General features: G+C 34.7%; 1 protein-coding gene and 1 pseudogene across 1 annotated transcript; one reads left to right on the top strand and one right to left on the bottom strand.

Moving 5' to 3' along the window:
* The first annotated feature begins 1,155 nt into the window (after window positions 1–1,155).
* LOC143542329 (WAT1-related protein At2g39510-like) lies at window positions 1,156–3,996 on the top strand. The gene is made up of 7 exons (XM_077034941.1): window positions 1,156–1,549; window positions 1,624–1,686; window positions 1,777–1,893; window positions 2,004–2,256; window positions 3,176–3,337; window positions 3,438–3,589; window positions 3,675–3,996. Exons 1-7 carry the CDS (start codon window positions 1,344–1,346, stop codon window positions 3,859–3,861), a joined length of 1,140 nt encoding a protein of 379 aa, XP_076891056.1. The 5' UTR covers window positions 1,156–1,343; the 3' UTR covers window positions 3,862–3,996.
* Window positions 3,997–7,922: 3,926 nt separating this feature from the next.
* On the bottom strand, window positions 7,923–13,929 carry LOC143542330 (protein FAR1-RELATED SEQUENCE 5-like; annotated as a pseudogene).
* Between the last annotated feature and the right edge of the window lie 9,008 nt (window positions 13,930–22,937).

The following is a 22,937-nucleotide window of genomic DNA, read 5'->3' on the forward strand; positions in this document are numbered from 1 at the left end:
TCGAAACCCGACCCGAATTTACCCGACCCGTTTAACCCAAAACCCGAACAAACCGAACTTATTTGGATCGGTTCTTGGGTCAATTTGTTTTGAGCTCAAACCCGAACAATCCGACCCGAATAACCCGAACCCCAAATAAATAACCCGAATAACACCCTTAGTTTGGTGTTCGTTGATTAGCGCCTCACAAAAACAAATGTTAGGGTTGCAAGGTTAGTACTTAGTAGGAGAGGGAGCAAGCAAGAATCAGGAGAAATAAGCATTTTGAATAATGTTATCTTTTAATTAAATTTATATTATTTAATAAATAATAATGATATATTTTTAAAAATGCGTGGGAATATTTTTTAAGACCCTTAATACAAAAGAATATCGTTTTCGTTTAATCACAATCATTATATAAAGACAATAACTTTTTTAACATCTAAGATAATCGTGTTTTTTTCCTTTTATCTCTAAAACAATATATTTTTTTTCTAATCATAACATGAACAAAATCACATGTTTTATAAAAAAGATTGAATAATGTCTGTAACGGCCATACTCAATGTTTTTATAAAAATAACAAATCACTGTTTACCTTTTTAGTAAAAATATGGAAGTTGAACCCGAGCAATTTTGAGAGTTGACAAATGCTTATATTCAGACTTTATAGAACTAACAAATGTTACGACCGACCCCAACCCAAGTAAACAGTTTAGACTTTTTTGAGTGAAATGAATTTTATTTTGTTTACAATATTTTTATTATTGAGTTGTAATAATTATAAGCAATCAAAATACAATTTAACAATATACTTATCATACATTGTTAATACAAAGTCATTACAATTTACAATAATTTAAAAATGTGTTTGTTGATTAACGGCTTAGTTGATTATATAACATTTTTGCGATCTCATGAAACTAGAACACAGTTTTAAAAAAAGAAACGTATTGTATAACTTAATAGAATCATATGCGTTTAACTTATGTCGCTTAAGATAGATCAAAATTGTTTATGCAAGTACATTGATGAAAATAATATAAAAAAATTTGTTTTATTTCGTAACACCAAAGCAAAATAAAAGATAAAGAGTTAGTGGATTACACATGCAAAACATTCACGTACCTAAACTTTATAAGACATGGTTTTTGTTTCTAACACCATTAATGGAGGCCATACCAAAATGTCAATTTAGTCCTTTGTATCCGAACCTTATATATCGTTGCATATATAAATCCCATAACACCTCTTCAAACATTCCCATCAATAATCTCTCCAAACACTCATTTTGGGAGATTGGAGAGTATTTAGAGAGAGAAAAATATCAAAAAAAAAATCAAAGGAATTAAGCCGACACGATGGAGATGCTGACGGGTTGGTTTTGGTGTTTCTGTAAGCAAGGAAGGCCGTATCTCGGGGTTCTTTTTCTACAACTTGGATACGCGATTAACAACTTATTAGTAAAGTCGGCTTTAGACATGGGGTTAAATCCATACACATTTTCTGTTTATCGAAACGTTGCCGCAGCCCTTGCCTTTGGCCCTTTTGCCCTATATTTTGAAAGGTATAAATATTTTTTTTATCTATATGTATGAATGTATATGTAATATAACAATTAATATTAGCTTTATGTCACAGGAAAATACGCACCCACATGACATTTTCTGTGTTTTGGAAGATAATGTTGTTGGCTCTAATAGAGTACGTAACAAAGTCCACTAACACATTTGACTTGATGAAAAAGTCAACATGTGTATAATATGTTATTTCTAACGCAATTTTTAAAATCAGGCCGGTTATGGACCAAATACTATACTACACTGGGATGAAGTACACGACCGCAACCTTTGCAATCGCAATGTGCAATGTTCTACCCACGTTGACTTTTGTCATGGCTTGGATCTTTAGGTACCATTTGACTTTCTTATTGCATATATAGACAGAATGAGATTTTACTGGGTACATTTGTTTGTTTATTTACCGTTTAACTATAATCTGAGTGTGGTTTTATGTTGTAGGCTTGAGAAGGTCAACGTTAAAAAATTGCATAGTCAAGGGAAGATCTTGGGAACTGTTGTGACCGTAGGCGGAGCCATGGTTATGACCCTAGTTAATGGACCACCGGTTCCATTGCCATGGACCACGAAGGGGTTTGAGGGGCACCATGCTCCAGCCCCCACCACAGACACGGTTTCTCAAGACCAACATCTCAAGGGTGCTATCATGATCACTGCTGGTTGCTTTTGTTGGGCTAGCTTTTACATTCTTCAGGTAGATCACTACTTTATAAAAATATTGTTTGGTTCATTTTCCATTACTTTTGTTGTATGCTTTACACGTTATATAATAATTTTGTCACATCATAAAAAATGGTCCTATAGATGGTAAAAATAGTTATATTACACGAAAATAAATTGAATAGATGTCTTTGATGACGTATCTTAGCCAACCAGATTTGTCATTTAATTTGACATCTCTAAGCATAATTGTTAAATGTTTCTTCTCTTATATGCCTTTAATAGGAAAAACCACTTTTTGACGATATCTCTTACATTAATGAGTATTACAGAGTTCTAATGATCGAGTGGTACATCTGTTAGTAATCACTAACGAAATACAGTAATAACAAAAATGCAATTAAAAATTTCGGTCGCTAAGTTTGTAAATGTTTTTTCGAATCTTTTTCATTTCATAATTTAAAATTTTTATTATTTGAGACTGTTTTGACAACTGACTTATTTTTATTTATTTTTTGGTTTTATTTGAAAACTTATTGCGATCAATTTGTTTATTGTTTTCTTTAATACTCTATTATAATATTTAGCGGCTGATTTAGCGAAAATTTGTTTTCGGTCGCTAGTTAAATGTCGAAATACATATTAACGATAGAGTCAGTGCGAAGGTTATGAAGGATCCGGGTGTTCCCGGTCACCCCTGTTTTTTCATTTAGTAGTGTACGCAAATTTTCGCGATTTTGTCCAAAAGTTTTATATGTATTATTAAGCTCGGACACCCCTAAAACATTTTTCCATGACTTTGGCCACCCCTTTGATTAAGCCCACGCTTCATCACTGAGAATATATCGATTTTGTAGTAAGTGACAACTTTTGACGCTTTCGACAGTTTTGAGGACCCTATTCTGTAGTAGTGTGTTAAGCGTGAATAAAATCGTTTTGAACTTAATTTTCAGGCTATGACTCTCAAGGAGTACCCGGCTCAATTATCCCTCACAACCCTTATATGTACCATGGGTGCTCTACAAGGAACCGTCGTTACTTTGGTCATCGAGAAGGCGAAATCTGGCATCTGGTCCATGCAAACTGAGACCGAAATCGCGGCTACACTTTATAGCGTAAGAAATCTTTCACCTTTGTTCTTCTAACTTTTTTACTTTCCTCTAGATTTTATTTAACTAAATATAACTTATGAAACACCGTTACTCTTATGGACAGGGAATCGTTCGATCAGGTGCTAGCTACTATGTTTCGGGGCTAGTCATGAAGGAAAAAGGACCCTTTTTCGTGACCGCCTTCAACCCTTTGGGGATGGTGATTGTTGCAATCGTGAGCTCGATCGAACTGAAGGAAAAATTAGTGTTAGGAAGGTATAACTACCTGTACAGTATAAACATATAATTAACATAATAATTTTCCTTCAATTAAATTGTTGATTCTCTCTTATTATTTCAGAGTTGTGGGAGCATTCATCATTGTTGCGGGTTTGTACCTAATCATATGGGCTAAGAGTAAGGACTCGAGTTTATCGAGATCGGACTCCAGTGAAGTAGAGATTTGTGATCAAGAAACATGCAATGAGAAAGATCAGGATGATACAAAGGCTTCGAAGGAAGACCATAGAGGCGAAGCAGTTGTTTGATTCTTTAATTTATCAACACAATAAATGAATTGAAAATTAGTTCTAAAATATATATTTTGAGGATTTCTAGCTAATTCATAAGATTGGTGAAGATTGATGACTGACTTTGTTAATGCTGATGGGGTTCTAATCTAATAGAGTATCTGTTGTTATCCTAAGATCTGTATAATCACGCGGCGGGTGAGTTGTGAGTAACTCAACTGTATGTACGTTGTAGTCGGTATCAAATGCTCATCCCAAAATAATGAGTTCAGCAAACATAAACTTTTATGTTTGATGAGTTAGTTGGAACATATTTAAAAATCTAATAACTTCTCAAACTCCTTAGTAATTTATTTACACTACAAAAACTAGAAATTCATTGTTTTTAATAATCTTCAAATAGTTTTGAAACATACCAATTTCTTAATAACTCTAAATACTTAATAAACATAGTTCTTTTGTAACCTTTTTCAAGTAAAGTATAACAATATATTAAAGAAAGAAAATGGTTACAAAACTTTACATATCGTATCATTAGTATTATTTGTTTCTCGTTAATGACTTAAACTTTGGGTTTTGTTGTGGGCCAGTAATAATCGGACCCAGTTCATCCAAAGTCCAACACCATTGAGCATCACCAACTCACCAACTAATGGAGTATATCCGTTTTAGTTTATTTTTAAGACAAAAATAATAATTATTGTTTAAGTAGATTAATATGAAACGATATGTAAAGATGAAAAAAATTAAAGATTGAGGGTTGAAGTGGGTTGTTCGGGATCGGATCTTTCTTGAAACGTCGTCTTTTTAAATCGTTTTTAGGTGGAAATGGCAACGTTTTTATTATGGTTGCCCAAGCAGGATATATCCCATCAGCAAGATATTGTCCAACCTTATATTACCACAAAGCGCACCTTGGGGCGGCTAAAGTCAGAATATCATTGAACAGATACGATTGGTCGATTACGTTAACGTCGTTGTTGCATCCATTCCCGTGTACAATTCTATTGCGTACAATCTATGCTCCCCAACATTCCCAGAAAACCATGTCGTTCCGCATGTCGTATATAAATTGAACGTCGGTATAAGTTGGTTTGTGAAGATATTCTTTTGAATACAAACTAATAATACCATCGCAAAAGTGTTGCTAGCTTTCGCGTGATGTCCTCTTAGACATACTCAAGATTTCATCTAAGGCGTCAAGATGGTCTCATAAGCTGGTTATCGTATAGCTGATGTGCACTTTTGTAGTGTATTAAACTTAGCTTTCCTCTAGCATCACATGTGTTTAAAAGTACTCAAATTTTTTTTATCTAAATCACCAACTATTTTTAAAAATAGTTCTTTGCTCATTTGAAATCTTCTTTGAAAAATTTCGGGGATGAATGTTAAATTTTTATCGTCGAAGTATTTTTTTTATTAACTTGCTATGAGACTCTTGACGATGTCCACATACCTAGTCAAAATAATTAATAACTTAAACACACAAAAGTTATTAATAAGTTAACAAATAAAAAATAATTAATAAGTTATATTAAAAATAGTTAATTTGAAAACTTAAAACATTAAAAAGAGTAAAATAATTAATAACCAATAAAAACATAGTTGACGATGAAGCAGTGTTTTGGTTTTCGTCAAAGGCCAAAATAGCTACGCTAATTAAAAATTCGAAGTTATGCCTACTTGTTTTCAGTATTTTCTTCATCAAAACTTGACGAATAGTATGCAGCTAAAAAAGGTTGAATCGAGTGTATTGCGAAAAATATTTTAATGTATTAAGTCTATAAAGTCTTTTAGAGGTTAAATACTTGAAAATATTAAGAGTATGTTTGGGATTTAGTTTGAAAAATGCTTATGACTGTTTAAAAAGCCAAGATTTGAGTCTTTTAGAAAACTGCTTTTTACCTCTTTTATAAAGCTAAAATAAGAGTTTTTTTTATGATTGTCAAACACATTTAAACTTATTGGCCTTTTGAAAATACAAATAAACCAATAAGTATTTTTAAACTTAATCCCAAACATGCCTTAAGTTTAATGAGTGATATATATAGGGCAACACACACACACACACACACACACACACACATATATATATATTGGAATTATATTTAAAGAATTTCAACTATGGACTATTGGCAAATAACAGTCTCAACTAACGAGTTGGATGCTGACGGTCCTATCTTTTAACATATTTGTTCCGAACAAGTCGCGACTAACGAAAACGTAACTCCGTTAGTTTTCGGTCTCCGAAAAAACGTTTTTAGCCGGAAAACTCAACCTGAACACCACCGTCACTTGTATACCACCGTTGACAACCACCACCACCACTACATGAACACCACCACTACCAGAACTGGCAATCTCAATAATTGTGGCTTTTACTAAAAATAGGTTCCTAAAGGTCTAATCTAAGGTTAGAAAGTGGATTGGGACGAAAATTTTGAGTTTTCTGACTAAAAATAGTTTTCCGGCAACTACCACATAAAGTTTTGGCGACCTTAATAACTAAGACTTTTACTAGAATAAAATGTTAAGCTAGGCCTTGTGAGGCTGTCAGTTCGAATCCCGAGCTCACCCGGATTTCGTCCGACTGTGTGTTGCGCCAGAGAGTTCTACTATTGTGACGGCAGGACGGCTGTCAAGTGGTAGCTGTTAGTATGGTTTCCTGGGGAAACGTCCATGCCAAAATCTAAGTCCCACGTGGGCCTGGTTAAAACAACATACAAGATTTAAGTGATGTGCTAAAAGTAGTCAAATAATTATTAACTAAATTATGCTAATATATACATTAAGTAATAATTCTAGACTCTTAGCATAATAAAACTACTAACCGAAAAGTGAACCGGTCGACTCTAGTAAAGCTAAGTAAGTCCGGATATCGAACCCACAATACTCTTTAAATTACGTAAATAAGCTAAATCAGACTCAACAAACTAACACGACTATTTATTTTTATATCTGTTTAAAAGGGGTTTTTAATTACTAATATTAAAGTAATAAAAATAACTAATTAAGTAAAGACAAGAAATTAAACACCAGACAATTTAGTTTAACTGATTCAGATGGTAATGAAAAGCCACCTAAACTGTAACCCCCAAAGTTTCAGTTATCAAATAGTTGGAAAATATTAGTTATGAAATTGTGATCGTAAATAGACACCTAAAAGAAAACCCGATCAAGACCCGTGACCTTTATCTAGAAGACGCCTATGGGTTTCTAATAAGTTTTAACACACACCAATATTATAAACTAAACTCCCTTACGGTTATCTAAATAATTATGAAAAAATGACCTTTATAGTGAAATCCTATCTTACAACACAGAAATCAAAGGTAACATGACAAACCTAATTGAATTGCTAGACAATATTAATTAATCAAACCTAGACGAACTCCTTACGAAGAACTAAATCTAGCAATCTTAATGAACAAAGATCTTGCAATAACCTATCACCTTACTCATTTCTAGCTTAGAAGCACACTTTTATTCGTTTGACTAATAATATTATTCCTATGATCTTATTTGAATTCAATCATAAACTAGTTACAAACACACACTAGATGACCTAACAAAATCCTATTATATGTAACAATCACCAAGGATTACGTGGAATAATAAAACAAGAACAAACAAAACCAAGTGCATACACGCATCAATCAAATAAAATCAAATAGTTTACTTACACATAATTTACCTACACATGTAATTGTGTTGGTAGTTACGTACACATGTTTGTATATGTGTGGGTAATTCTTTATGATATTTTTTCATAATATCTAACACTTAATATATGTTGGCAATAGGCTTTAGCCACACTTGGTGTTGGTGGGACAGTTTCCCCCCAAAATGGAGATAGATTAAATATTTAATTACCTACACACATTGCAGGTTTTTGTCATGTGTAGGTAAATTATCTACACATATGTAAACATCTAGCATAAGTGTGGGTAATTTATTATATTTACCAACACATATTTTTTTTTAAATAAATATGTAGATATATTATGTAAAAAAATATTAATTTATTATTTAACGGTCTCGTTTCAGATGAGTCCGTTTCAGATGTGTCAACGATCTCGTCACTTTCCACACATTCCCTCCCCTGTTTCTCCATCATGAACCTTTTCTTTTCTCTTTTGGTCCCTGACTTTTCGCCTTTGCTCCCTCTCTTTTCGTCTTTGTTCTTTTAGTAGCATAATTTTCTCATGGTTACGTGAGTCGTGGCCGTGAACATGTTTGTTACATTTTTTGCAGAACCTTTTTGGTTTCTTGCTTTTTCTTTTTTCCTTCTCCCCAGGACCTATCGTGCGCTTGTGAGAACCAGAACCCTTATTTCTAATCCTTGTCGGTGGAGTTATTGTGACTTTTTCGGGTATTTTGTATCCAACCAAATCTTCGATTATGGCAGTATTGCTATTATAGGACGGTTCTATTGGAATTTTGTCCCATATGTTATTCTTCATCTGTTGCAGTTGGTCGACCAAGCTCTGAAGAAGGTCTATGTTACCACGTGCCTGGTCCGCGCAATGATTGGCCAAAGACAAAAACTGTTGCCTTAGTTTAGACCTTTCATCAACCAGGGCACCATATCTTGATTCAATCTTGAAAAGTGACGAAGGTAGGACGTCACTCCTCCACCGTTTGGGGATGTACGTTTCAGGGATTTCATCTATTAGCTCGATTTGGAAGACTTTGAAGATGTGTCTACACTAGTAACCAATACGAGTGAAACCCTTGCAGGAACATGAAAACGTGTCATCATTGGGATTGTGAAACACCTGCAAAAATACATTATAATAAAGGGTGAGTAGCTAACGACATTGAATTAGGTAAATGATAAGCATAAAGATTGTTGTTTTCGTGATAAAATAAGAACCTTAAATTCACCAACGAAACTATTTCTTTTGTCTTTGTGATGGATGTAGTGGATGTTTAGTCCGTCTTTTGTCTCAAGACAAGAACGTGCACAGTGATAAAGTCCATTTGTAATCTCTTTCTGAAACTCTTTGGAAATTGTTATAGTGTAGACATAGGAAGCATGGCGCTCAATTGGCAAACGGGTCTCTATTGGCGGTCTCTTTGTTGTGGTATCATTCTGTAGTTTACGTTGCACATGTCGCTGAGCATTCAAAGCCATTTCAAAACAGTTCATGAATTGAACAAGGTTGTTTCCATGGCTTGAATATACTTTGAATTGTGAATTTGAACTCTCACACCGAGATGTAGTCTTCATCAAACAACACATTGGCAACTCTCTAAAGTAAGCGGGTACCCAACGATCCCTAATAGCAAACATGTCTTTCAACCATTTGTTTTCGCTTAAGTTGAAATTGTCAATCAATTGATGCCATCTGGACTCAAACGTCTCAGGCTTGATGAATACATTCCAAACCAGCTTATTAACACGACATTTGATTTCTTCATTAACCTGCATTTCGCCCTTCAACTTTAAAAAAAAATCAATTCAGTAATATGTTTGATGCGGTACTCACCGTACCAGGTTAATAAAATGATGCTAACATAAATTTGTAAATAGAAAATAATGAAACAAAATTGGGCATCGTATATATCCGAAAATGTAACAACATTATATAGTTGCTAATAGGTGTGTGTACTGAATAAAAATCAACCAAAGGGTAGATACAGTGATGAATTAAAAAAATGTAATGTTAGGATTCAGTCAACCCATCGGTCCAAAAAATTGAATCTGACCATTCTAATGAAACGCATATACGTACCTTAACCGGTATTTTATTTGTGACGTGCCACATGCAAAGTCTGTGTGTAGATTCAGTCAAAACAGTGGAAACTGCTTGTTTCATAGCTGCGTCCTGATCTGTCAACACCAACCGCGACTGCTTGCCATGAGATGTTACAAAAGCATTTAGTAACCACTTATAAGAGTCAATTGTCTCATTATGTATCAAGCCAGCACCAAAAGTAACACATTTCTTATGGCAATCAACGCCCGTGAATGGAACAAAAATCATATTATGGCTGCACTAACAAAAAACTTGTTTAATAAAACAATAACAAGGGATGTTAATAATAAACGTTATACGACGATCAGTACCAGTTGGTATCGTATGTAGCGTCGAAAGCTAAAACTTCACCAAACATACTGTAGTTGCATCTTGGTATGCCATCAGACCAAAATATTGACGATAATACACCGTCAACAGCTTTATATTCGAAAAAAAAGTCCTCCAAATGACTCATGTTGTGGTTAAATCTATCCACAATCATTTGTGCATCCGCATCAGCAATAAAACCCCTTACATTGCGAGCATGGTTCTTAATGTCGGTCTTTGATCCCGCTACCAAGTGTTGGCCACCCTTCAAAGATGATTGCACTCGGTGAGCAACGGTTGGACCGAAACCCGTAGTTTGAAGACAATGTATGAATTTCTTCTCAGAAAACTGTAGTTGTCTTCTTCCTCTAGTTAGATCCATATTAAAATCATTGACAAGTCCATGATTGTGAGCCTTTGAAAAATTATATATCTCGAACCCCAAAGAGCTTGATGGAACTTTAAGTCTAATACATGCATTGCAACCAGCAACCTTGATATTAATGTTGCGGCGCTTAGAAGACGATGATGAGGTTTCCAAGGTATCCACGTCTTTACAGCGTGGGCTACCGGCTTTTCTGCAAACAATGTACTTATGAGATAACACCCTTTGTCCATGTTGGGGTTGACTTTCTTACATCAAAAGCAGCTTTAGCAGCGTAAGCCTTGTACATATTAAAAGCATCATCCCAAGATTTAAAACGTAGTCCGACATAAGGTTTCTCATCAGCTGGAACATCTGGAATCCATTGTTTGGTCCTATCAGCTGTGTAGCAATAGTTAGGATGCACGTATTGCACCTCTTCTGCATTTTAAATTAATTAAAAAATCTAATTAAAAAAAATAAATAAAGGATGATAACAAACATTACATTAAAGAAGCTCGGGAAACTTTTTACATTATTAAGTCTAACCTTCATGGTTCATACCCTGTTGAACACTAGACTGGCTGAATATTGTCTCGTTAGTTATGGGAACTATGGCTTGTAGATCAAGAACCTCTTTCGTTGTAGTTTCTTGGACCACGGGTTGTTTATCTGTGACCACAGATTCATCCTCAGGAGCATGAGTAGTTGCTGTTAACATACGAGTAAACGCGTGTAAAAATAATTATACACAAACAAAATAGCAAGAAAAAAAAAGTAAGCTACTTTAGCAAAAAGAAATGAAAATACAAGATACAAGTCTACATATATACAGACACACAAAGAAATATATATTCTTGCATACCGAGATATAAAACGATGACTGACATGAATACAAAAACATATACACACATACGTATGCACATATACACATACACATAATACAGAACATAAACAAATAGACATGCATACATCAAAGATGGACATAAAGGGACCAATGGACATGCATGATAGAGATAAGCAAACCTACACAAAATGCAGAACATACACAAACATCGTCCCATACATGAAAACATACAGACCTACGTACATAATGACATACAAACCTACATCCAAATATAAGAATCGAAATACACACATAAAAACCAATCCTTTATGGATTCAATCATGCCACCATATCACTACGACGGAAAAACAAGATACATGTCTACATATATACAGACACACAATGAAATAAATATGCATACATACCGACAAATATAACGATGACTGACATGAATACGACCACACATACACACATACGTATGCACATATACACATACACACAATACAGAAAATAAACAAATGGACATACGTACATCAAAGATGGACATAAAGGGACCAATGGACATACATGATACAGATAAGCAAAGCTACATAAAATGCAGAACATACACAAACATTGTCCCATACATGAAAACATACAGATAACCGAACAGACCTACGTACATAATGACATACAAACCTACATCCGATCATAAGAATCGACATACACACATAAAAACCGATCCTTTATGGATTCAATCATGCCACCATATCGCTACGACGGAAAATTAATACAACAAACTACCATGGATTTTTAAAGATAATAAGATGAATATGTCTACAATCGTGATAACAATACACTTCCAGGTAACTTACCGTCATAATCATCATACAATAGGCTGCTTGACTGACCAACATGTGTGTTTGATCCAATTTCCATAGCACCTATTAATAGATCGAATTAGAGAGAAACAAGGCAAATGAACATTTGAAAATAAGATGAACACTTATACAAAAATATTACTTACGTGTTTTGTGTAATCTGAAGATAATAATGAAGAGGTGAGGATGATAAGTTAACGAAAACCAATAGTTTTATACTGATAGTCATACATTTATGGTTGTTTATTCAACCAATGATTTGTATGCATTAATGAATTAATCTTTGACAAATATAACAAAATATCAACCCTAACATTAAAAAGATATCAGATTAAATTTTTAGTAATTGAAAATCATTACAAAACTTCACCATTAGGTTCAGTAACAATAAACGGTCTCGACATTTATTTAATCAAAGCCTAAAAAATTAAATTATCATGCTAGACATAATTGGGAAACACAATGAATGATTAAACTGAAATTGATAGAAATAAGTTGAGATAAACCTGATGTTGCTGATAGAGAATATATATGTATCATCGTCCGGAAGTTCAATCGAAACGACCTTGACTTAGGGCGGAATAATATATGGCATAACAGTCTCTTGGTGAATCTCATAATTGAAATTGGAATCATCGTTAACTATGAATCTGTACTCGAAATCAAAACGATCTTGATTTAGGATCTTATGTAGCTATTTGACAGCGATTGAGTTTTTGATGGGACGATGGATTTAGACCGGAGGGTTAAGGAATATAATAAATAATTATATTAAATATATTAATTATTATCAGTTACCATTATTAGAATTAGGATAAATTGACCAAAATAACCTTAAATATAAATAAATCAAAATAATAATAGAAAAATTCTGATTGGTTAATATTACTTCTCGCACTTCTCGCTACAAATTTACTTCTGAAAAGATCCTATACCTATCTTTACTATATATAATTCACCAAAAAATGGTAAATTAAGACAACTTTTTAAGGGATTTACAATTTGTAAGGCATAAAGTACAAGTGTAATAGAGGACTAAATGGTCTTTTAAACACAATTAACACACGTTCATTTGAATTCAACAAATATATTACAAGTTTGATACCTCAACTTCAGTCAATTTTTGTTAATTTAAGAAAATAATTACAACTTTCATCTTTTATGGTTAACTAATTTTTACCCTAACTTTATTCTTTTTGGTTTTCTTGTTATATCTTTTACAAAAATATGATTAAAACAAATCTTAACATACCCATTTAACGAGCTTATTTTTATTGACGTGGCAATATAATTTTTTTTAAAACAGATCAACGGTTTAAATTGTACAAGTCATTAATGCATGGATATATGCATGAATGTACATGTTGGTTTTACAAGTAAAATTAATTACAAGTATAGTACCTCAACTTACTCAAAATTTATTATTTTAAGGATTACTTACAACTTTGCCCCCTCATTTTATATAAATATTATTATCTTTTGATATGTTTTACAAAAATATGATTATAAGTACTCAAATCATATAAATATCAAAATAATCAAGGCGAACTCGAGTTTAAGATTTTATCTTTAATTTCGAGTTGAGTCGATCGGCTCGGTATGATGTTCGACTCGAGCTAGGCTTGGCTCGCTAACAACATTTTAAGTGTTGTTTCCCGCTACATCGTGCGGGCATCTGACTAGTATATATATGTAAGTCGTATGAAGCTAATGCTCGGCTCATTTTCACCTCTACCGACATATATCGTTGATATTCTTTATACGTAAACAAATTGTTACTAAAACATCTATATTTATTTGTACACATTGAAATCAATGTCTACACATTGACCACCTTTACCCACACATAATATTACTTTTACCCACACATAATTACGACACATGTCAGCAACATGCCATGTCAATGTTGTAGTCCATGTCATCTTCCACATCATCTGCCATGTCATTTGCCACGACATCTGCCATGTCAGCTTTAACCCACAAATTGTTATACTTCTAACCACACATATTTATTAGTTATAGCCACACATGTATGTGTAGGTATTGCGTACTATTTACCTACACATAACTAATGTGTGGGTAATGATCTATCTCTACAGTCCTGAAGCAACACATCATGACACTTAATTTATGTGTTGGTAAATAAAATTACATACTCATAATATACTTTTACCAACACATACTATGTGTGGATAATGACCCAAATTTCTTGTAGTAATCAGAAAACCATAACGAAAAGAAACAATCCAACTAGAATCAAAATATCAACGATGGTTCATCATATGCTTAAGCACTCTATAATTTTTAGCCTAGCATCTTAAAATCAAACAAACAATAATAAAGAAATCATGGTGAAAATAATAGAAACGAAAGATTAAAGGTGATAAACCCGTAGTCTTCGATCTTGAACGTAAAACTCTTCATCGGGTGATTCCTTGCCTTCAAATCCTCGAAGAATCGCGAATATATGCTCCAAGAAACTCTAAATTCAGCTCTGGTTCATAGGGTATTTTTCAGGTTAAGGTTAGGGATGTTTATATACTAAAACAAGGCCCAATATTGAACAAATACGGGTAACTATCTGGAAAAAGAAGGTCTAGACGCCATGCGGCCAGGTCTAACCAACTGGTCGCAGCGGCACGGCACACGTTATAGGGGGCGGTCTGACGGGTCTGATCTGACCGGTTCTCCTTTTGGTTCCTTTCATGACTTAATATGGCTCCTCGTTTTGGATATTTTGACTCGTTTTTATCCCTTTTTGATGACGATCAACTCCTGAAACCTACAAAACACAATAATGTTAGTAGTATAAAAATCTTAACTAAAATTTAACAAAAACTAATTAAATATTAAATAAAATACATAATGGAAACTTATATATTAGATATTATATCAAATATCCCCACGCTTATTATTTTTTTGTCCCTGAAAAAGTCTAATGCAATGGAATCAGAATCGGAAAATATAGTCCTACAAATGTATATATTAATTTAAAATTTTTAGAAGAACGCAAAAACCGCGATCATCGATATTGTTGTCCACTTACACCCATGCCTTAATCTTTACCGGGACAAATAAGATCCAACAATTTAAATTACTTAGTGGTGTACACAATTAAGAACCGCTCATTTTCAGCTTTTACCCGACCAGACCACCCCAACTTAACTTAAACCTCAAAATTAACAAATTTAAAACTTTTGTTGCTTTTTTTTTTTCATGAATAGTTAAGATGATCAAGGACATTATTGTTTATCCACATAAGTTTAAGCATTAGAGTTTACCAAAGCAGCTGTTAGATATGATTAAGGTAAAATTAATTAATTAGGTAATGTTGCTCACAACATGACATACCTCCGTTATCAAGCAATACCACGAACCCATCACCATAGGTGGGTATGCACGAATTCATTTGTGGGGTTTACATGTGGCGTGTCCCTTGTGGCTCGTTTCTTAATGGTAATGAGACGCGAGCAAGGGGACCCCACATGGCTAACAGCGTCGATGATCAAGTCAGTAGTGTGTTTGTACTTTAAGTACGTAATGATTAAGTTTAATGACTTATGTGGCAGATAACTGCGGGTTTGTTCTTTTTTAGTTTTTTTAATATTCACAACCCCACTTAGAAGTTGTGAATAACCAGATGATAAACCGCATACAAACCCATATTCTCAGGACTCGAGACATCCCATCAATACAAGATATCACCGGCTACTTGGCATACTCTTACGTTAAACCTACCCAAGCATCATATGATAACGTATTCAAATTTAAAATTCATAATATTTTCACATTCATACCAAAAATTGAGGCTTGAGTATGACTCGACTTTTCATTACTTATTTTCCACGGACAAAACGCTTTAGCCATAAGAGATTTGCGTCCATTTTATCAAATTGCCCTTTCATTCTCAAGGCTGAGCCAACCGAAACAACTCAAGTTATGTGTATTTTCTTATATATTATCTCATATTATTAGTAGTTTGAAAAACCAATTTCCGATAAGTATCATCATCTCCCACTTTCATCGTAGAAAACTATATTCTAAGTGACATTTTTAAAACTTTTCCATCTTTTTTATTTTTTTATATATAATTTTTTTAATTTTTAAGTTAAATTTAAAATACGTCTCAAATATCTCATCCCCACACTTAAATTTTGCATTGTCCTTAATGCAAGAATAAGGACGACTTAAAATAAAAATAAAAATAAAATAAAATCGGACTACAAAAAAAAAAGCTAAAAACCAAAAAATAAAAATAAAATAAAAAGTAAAAGAAGCTAGATAATGGAAAATACTTAGCTGGTAATATGGAAACGAAACATGATGTCAAAGTCTTCTTCCATGAATGCTCTCAAACTACGAATGTGCTCAGCATAAGGTACCTCTTCTTCTCACACACGAACATAAGCGGTAAAAATTCAACAAATCATATCTAATTATATATCTTATCAAATTAATAGATTTTATGAAATTAAGTACTTCACCAAAAAAACTAATTAATAGCTTGTGGTTGGCTAGGCAGGGGGTAAGCATGCATGTGTTGACCTCATTGGGGTGTCCCCGTTGGTGGGGCTGAGAGACAGTGGCTTCGTACCAGGACAGGCGGTTTTGAGAGCGGAATCTAGGAAGGTTGCTAAGCATGAGACAGCGTGTTTGGAGAATCAGCACGTGTTCATTCCATTTGCCTTCGACACTTTTGGATCCCTAGCTCCCGAGGCGGTTCGCTTCTGGGAGCTGGTGCAAAAGGTGGCCCACAGTGACTCGCAGAGCCCGAGGAACCAAGGAGTTATATTTAGTAGAATAGGTTTTGCGATTCAAAAGGGGATAGTGGCACAACTTGTTGCTCGCTTACCCATTATTCAGATGTAGCTCGGGTTGTGTCATATATAAAAAGTATAATTTTAAATTAAAAAAAATATATATATATATAAAACATGAATAATCAGGAACAAATAAATAAAAATAAAGTATACGGTTCTGTTGGGTTTTAACAAGATTATCAAAGTGATAAAATCCCTATTTTACCAAAAAAAACACAGCGGATATAAAAGTTTTAAATCTTGTTAATATGATATGTATAAAACCAATTTTAAACATGCAAAACCCAAACCCGGATCCAAATACGAATTACACACTATCAAATACATGCATGTCACTATAAGTCCATGCATGTTACTACTACCTTTCAATATGACAAAACCGGGTGAAAGAGATTATGATTGAAAGGTAAGAACTTGAATATGGAAGCTCCTCAAGCTAGCATACCTCAAGCTTCAACAACACACCACTTCTAGCTAGGATTTGCACTTGAAATTTTCTTCTTCTTTTCTATGTTGGATGAAAATACCCAAGAGAGGAAGAGAGAAAAGTTTACTTGGAAATTATGTGTGTATGAAAGAATGAAAGAGAAAGACTTGGTTTTATTTAAAGACATCTTTCTCTCCACTAATAATAACCATTGCATGTCTCCACTCACCTTGCATGTCTCCACTCAAACATATAATAATATTACATTTGAAAGAGTATTATCCTTTTCTTTTATAAAACTTTAAACATATATATATATATATATATCCATACATATATACTTTTATAAGTTTATAACTTATAACTTATAAAACCTATTATATGTTAAGAGACATGCTTGGTTATTATTATTCACATATTGTTATTTAACCAACTTAAATAACACTATGTAATGTTCTTTCATAAAACATAAATCATCCATATGATTTGTTTATTACCCAAGTACATTTTATTTAGAAACCCCTTTCCAAATAACTCAAGTGTTAATATTCATTTGTTATGATCACATCATATATGAACGACTATTATCGGTGTTTGTCTAGCTTGTTATTGGGTATGACCCGACTTGGATCATAACGTACTAGCCACATCAATTTAATATGTCTCTTGGGCAGACCGAGTCCAACAATCTCCCACTTGCACAAGATACGTAGAAGATTGATGCAAGTAGCAAATACCGCCTAACTACGGTTTACTACCCCTAATACGCATGACGAAGTGCCATTCAATAACATCATCCCTTTCAAGTCCCATACATGAAAATGATTTAGGTGAAACTTTCATATATCCTTTTGCCACAAATGTCATGTTAAATCCAGAGACACAGAGTGATCATTCTCTGTTGATTTAACTTGTCAGGCCTTAGACATTTAACTCTCAACGAATAAGAGGGACAAATTCTCTATTGACTACATACGTCTCTCACTATCACCTTGCACTATACTTGAGCTTAGCCTTATGTACTGACATATTTCAGAGCAGCGAAGAACTAAGTCAGAGCATAATAGTTGATGAATATCAAGACCCAATATGTATCTCAGGTCGGAGGATCCTATGAAGTTCGACTTTACTCAAATTTACTTATGATCACAAATCCCAAGGATTCCATGCAGTAAAATTGAGAGCGGGTCAGTCCAATATTTATCCCATAAATATCTATGAACCTTGGCAGCAACCCTTTGCTATATTCATACCTCATGAATATCTACCAATCCAGGTTCATAATAGTCTTACTTTCACATTTGTTCCCACAACTATGAACGACTACGGATGTTTAGAATAATTCAAATTATTCATGGATTTAAACATACTAAAATGGAACATAACTCAAGAACATGACAATAACCAAAACCATATGATTGAGTTAAAATAAAATTGTTCCAATATCCAAATACAAATTTTTGATCAAATCCAATCACTAGAATATCGAAGTCCTAAGGCGCAAGTATGACCCTCATGCTTCGGTCTTTCAAGGAGTTTCGTGAGTGGGTCCGCAATGTTTTGATCAGTGTGAACTTTGCGAATACATATCTTTCCTTTTTCAACTTCATCCCTTATGTAGTTGAATCTCCGCTCAATGTGCCTAGTCTTTTGATGTGCGCGGGGTTCCTTGATTTGAGCAATCGCACCCTTGTTGTCACAAAAGATCTTTAGAGGGTCCTGAATGGTACGAACCACTCCTAAATCGGCAATGAACTTTCTAATCCATGCATCTTCTTGAGCTGTCAGGGAGGCGGCAATGTATTCAGATTCAGTGGTGGATAAAGCTACCACGTCTTGTTTTTCACTCTTCCATGAGACAACACCACCATTGAGAACGAAAACGTATCTCGATTGTGATCGAGAATCATCTCGATCAGTTTGGAAACTCGCATCAGTGTAACCCTTTACAACGAGTTCCTCCTCACCAGAGCCATATATTAGAAACATATCCTTAGTCCTTCTAAGGTATTTCAATATGCTCTTAACAGCCATCAATGGCTAGTTCCCGGATTTTGTTGGTATCGACTTGTCATGCTCAAGGCGCATGACACATCCGGTCTAGTGCAAATCATGGCATACATGATGGATCCTATAGCAGATGCATATGGGATACCACTCATTTTGTCTTGCTCATCCTTTGAGCTTGGACATTGAGAAGCACTCAACATCGTTCCTCTTTGAATAGGTACCAAACCTTTCTTAGTGTTTTCCATCTTGAACCTTTTCAAGATCTTGTCAATGTATGCACTTTGATTCAAACCTATCAACCGCCTTGATCTATCCCTATAGATCCTTATTCCCAGAATATAGGCGGCTTCACCAAGATCCTTAATGGAAAAACAGCTTCCAAGCCAGGCTTTTACACCTTCCAAGGTTGGAATGTCATTTCCAAACAGTAATACGTCATCGACATATAATACCAGAAAGGTTATGATGCTCCCACTAGCTTTCTTATACACACAAGCTTCATCAGCGTTTTTGATGAATCCAAATTTCTTAACTTCATCATCAAAACGGTGATTCCAACTTCAAGATGCTTGTTTCAATCCATAGATTGATTTCTTCAATTTGCATACTTTGTTAGGATGTTGTGGACCAACAAAACCTTCAGGCTGAACCATATAAACATCTTCATTAAGATGCCCATTTAGAAAAGCAGTTTTGACATCCATTTGCCGTATCTCATAGTCATAATATGCGGCTATGGCAAACAATATCCTAATAGACTTTAGCATCGCCACGGGCGAGAAAGTTTCATCATAATCAACCCCTTGAGTTTGAGTGAAACCCTTTGCAACAAGTCTAGCTTTATAAGTATCCAAGTTTCCATGCATATCAGTTTTCTTCTTGAAAACCACTTACTTCCAACGAGTTTGGAATTTAGAGGTGGAGCAACCAAGTCCCATACTTGATTCTCATGCATGGATTGCATCTCAACATTCATGGCTTCTAGCCATTTGTCACAATCAGATTGCGACATTGCATCTAGGTATGTGGTGGGTTCATCCGAATCTACCACGTAGCATCCATCCATGAAAAATCCATATCTCTCAGGTGGGGTGCTAACTCTACCAGATTTGCGAATGTTTTGTGTGTTTTGATCAACCATTTGATCATCCTCAACAACCTCTTGTTGATTGCTAGTGTCAACCAAACGTGTATCGGCTTGTAGTTCTCGATCCTCTTCGAGTTCTACAGTTTTATCAGTTCCTTCCATAAGGAACCTTCTTTCCAAGAACTTAGCCTTTCGAGCTATAAACACTTTATGCTCGCTTGGATTGTAGAAATAATATCCCATCGAATCCATGGGATATCCTACAAATATACACTTAGTGGATCGACATTCAAGTTTGTCAGGGGTGTAGATCTTAACATAAGCCTCACAACCCCATACCTTTAAATATGAAAATTTTGGAGCCTTTCCATGCCATATTTCAAAAGGTGTCTTATCCAATTTCTTGGTTGGTGCCATATTTAAAATACGGGCAGCGGAGATCACAGCGAAACCCCAAAATGATAAAGGTAATGAGCTTCTAGCCATCATGGATCGAACCATGTCCAATGAAGTTCGATTCCTCCTCTCGGACACACCATTATGTTGTGGTGTTCTAGGTGGAGTAAGTTGTGAGACAATCCCACAACTCCTAAGATGTTCTAGAAACGCATCATTGAGGTATTCACCTCCTCTATCAGAACGTAGTACTTTGATTGTTTTGTTGAGTTGATTTTGTACTTCATTTTGGAAGACTTTGAATATTTCAAAGGCCTCATTTTTGTGTCTTAACAAGAACACATACCCATAGCGACTATAATCATCGGTAAAGGTAATGAAGTATCTTTCACCATTTCTTGTCATTGTCCTAAAAGGTCCACATACATCCGAATGTATGATACCTAATAAGTTTTTCGCCCTCTCATTTGTTCCATTAAAGGGCTCTTTGGTCATCTTTCCTAATAAACAAGATTCACATTCATCAAATGAATCAACATTTGATTTCAAAAGACCATTCTTTCGAAGTGTATGAATACGATTCTTGTTTATGTGACCAAGACGACAATGCCAAAGAAAAGTATTACTCAAATCCATTTTGAGTCTTTTGGTGTTAGCTTGGTACAACGAGTTATCAATGTATGAGTCATCATGAATTAATTCATAAATGCCATTAAACGGCATTGCTTTAAAGTAAAAGACATTATCCATGAAAATATAAATACCATTGTCAACAAACTTAAAATCATAACCAGATTGTCTTAATACGGAAACAGAGATAATATTCCTAGTCAAACTAGGGGAATATAAAATGTTTTTCAAAATAATTTCCAAACCATTTGGAAGTTTTAAAACATAATCTCCTCGGGCTTGGACGTCAACCTTTGCTCCATTGCCCATGAAAAGACTTATATCTCCTTTCTTCACTTCATTTCTTCTTTTGAACCCCTGCAATGAATTGCATATATGAGTTCCACATCCGGTATCCAATACCCATGTGTTAGAAGAAATAATATTAAGATCAATGTGAATCATGAAAGTTGTACCTGAGGTTTGCCCCGCATCCCTCTTAGCTTTCAACTCCTTGAGATAGGTCGGACAGTTTCTCATCCAATGACCTATCTCACCACAACCAAAGCACGGATCCTCAGCGCTAACCTTTAGCTTCTTTGGTTTTGGTTCCGCCTTTGCCTTTCCCTTGTACCCCTTCTTGACTTTCCCCCTGCCAACGGCAATCCTTGCCTTTGGTTCCGGGTGATGCCTTTTCTTTGAGCCACCCTCATTGATCGCAAGAACGGGTAAAACCTTTTTACCCATGCCGGCTTCGGCTGTCTTAAGCATTGCGTGAAGCTCACCAATGCTTTTGTCCCATCCGTTCATGTTGTAGTTCATGACGAATGTCTCAAACCTTTTAGTTAAGCCATTTAGGATCAAATCCGTGGCTAACTCTTTTGAGACGGGACAGTTAAGCCGTTCAAGCCGATCAATGTGGCTCTTCATCTTAAGTACATAAGATGAAACAGATTGGGTTTCTTCCATATGACATGCATGAAGCGCTCGAACAGTTTCGAATCGCTCAACTCGAGCTTGAGTAAGGAACATTTCCTTAAGCTGGGTAATCATGTCATACGCCCCATGATTCTCGAAATCCTTTTGGATCTCGGGAATCATTGTTCCCAACATGAGGCAAGAAACTTGCACCGAATCCTCGGTGTATTTTAACCAATTCGCGTAGGCATCTAAATCGTCAACGTTTGGTTCATCGGGAATAGGATCATCTAAAATATAAGACTTCTTTTCTTGCTTGAGAACAATTCTCAAGTTTCGATACCAATCCATGAAGTTGTTATAGTTTAGACGATCCTTATCCAAAATGGATCTTAGTGATAAGTTATGCATGGGTGGGATAATAGCGTTTGGTGCGTTGTTTGCGGCCATCTAAAAGAAATTTTAACAAAGTTCAAATTAGTATTTTTGATATTAATAAAATTTTAATCTTTAATACCATTTAATGTCTCCAAGACAATTATTGATTAAAATCTAGAACCCAACGTTTCATTCAAATAATAGTTAGGTGACCTTTATCCTACTATTCAAATTAACAAGGTAGTCAACGTTTGACGATTGCAACCCTTTGCAACTTCTAGTTTTATGGGATCGGTTAAACATCATATGTTTAGTTGGTATGTTAAAT

The sequence above is a fragment of the Bidens hawaiensis genome, unplaced genomic scaffold, assembly GCF_021521415.1.
Source record: "Bidens hawaiensis isolate Kalapana, Puna unplaced genomic scaffold, B.hawaiensis_p1.1 tig00012832_1, whole genome shotgun sequence".
In the NCBI taxonomy this organism is placed as follows: Eukaryota; Viridiplantae; Streptophyta; class Magnoliopsida; order Asterales; family Asteraceae; genus Bidens; species Bidens hawaiensis.